Genomic DNA, 1,121 nt, shown 5'->3' on the forward strand with positions numbered 1-1,121 from the left:
ATCTGGGACCCCTTGGGGGATGTCAGAGAGCCTGTTTCAGCCCGATCCCACTCAACACAGGAGCTGCCCCCTGGTGGTCAGTGCACTCCCACAGGGGGAGCGCTGCTCAGCCAGAGCCAGGCTCATGGCTGGCGAGCGCAGCGGCAGTGGTGGGAGCATCTCCTGCCTCCGCAGCAGCACTAAGGAGCAGCACGCAGGCAGGTGGTAAGGAGCAAGGGGTCCTGGACTGCAAGAGGACGCAGGCCGGGCTGAGGGGATCTTCCCTCCGCCCCCTTCTCCAATTCACGAATTTCATGCACCAGGCCTCTAGTATACATATAAAATGAATGGGTTTACTTTCCTAAGTGTTTTATTTGGGTTTTAAAACAATTATTACATGAAAAAATAAATTAGCTCTTAAGGGTATTGTTAAGAAGTTGTATGCTTTCGATTCTCAATAATTATTTTGAATAAGACATAAGCCATCTTTTATGTCATTACATTTCACCACTATTGGTTTCTAGGGATGAAAAGAGAGATTTTGTGTGTTGTAATTCCATTAGTGCCAGCCACTTTTGTTATAAAGTGGCAATAAGCCTAAAAATACATTACAATTCTAACACATCACATATGATTTCTCTTTTAGGTTTTGGCTTGGTTTGAAGAAGGTGAAGAAACAATTACAGCCTTTGTAGAACCCTTTGTAATTTTACTTATATTAGTAGCCAATGCCATTGTGGGTGTCTGGCAGGTAAGCACAAAATCCTCCACTACTAAGTTTTAGTAATTTCTGTGACTTAATCTTTCTGTTATCCGTTTTTTCCTGATGTGTTGACTAAAAATACTTCCGAAATGTCTACATGTGTTTTCATTTGTTCATTAGTTTATTTAATGGCAAAATTTTAGATCTCTTGCGCATATATACTTTGCTCATGCTTATATGAATTGTTCATCCTTCATGATAGCATAGAGATAAGAACAATGGATGAGAGAAGCTACTTACAGAGAGGAAGGGAGAGGGAAAGAGAGTTAGAAACATCGATCGGCTGCCTCCTGCACACCCCCTTCTGGGGATGTGCCCACAACCAAGGTACATGCCCTTGACCGGAATTGAACCTGGGACCCTTCAGTGCACAGGCCGA

General features: G+C 43.4%; 1 protein-coding gene across 1 annotated transcript in view; it reads left to right on the plus strand.

Annotated features, from left to right (window-relative positions):
* Positions 1-625: 625 nt before the first annotated feature.
* NKAIN3 (Na+/K+ transporting ATPase interacting 3) overlaps positions 626-1,121 on the plus strand; it is a gene marked incomplete at its 5' end in the record, with an annotated part of 116,691 nt that continues 116,195 nt past the window's right edge. Inside the window, one exon of the mRNA XM_014540396.1 lies at positions 626-730. Within this exon, the coding sequence (XP_014395882.1) occupies positions 626-730 (105 nt within the window). The remainder of the gene's footprint in view (positions 731-1,121) is intronic.

This window comes from Myotis brandtii, unplaced genomic scaffold (genome assembly GCF_000412655.1).
Source record: "Myotis brandtii unplaced genomic scaffold, ASM41265v1 scaffold1053, whole genome shotgun sequence".
In the NCBI taxonomy this organism is placed as follows: domain Eukaryota; kingdom Metazoa; phylum Chordata; class Mammalia; order Chiroptera; family Vespertilionidae; genus Myotis; species Myotis brandtii.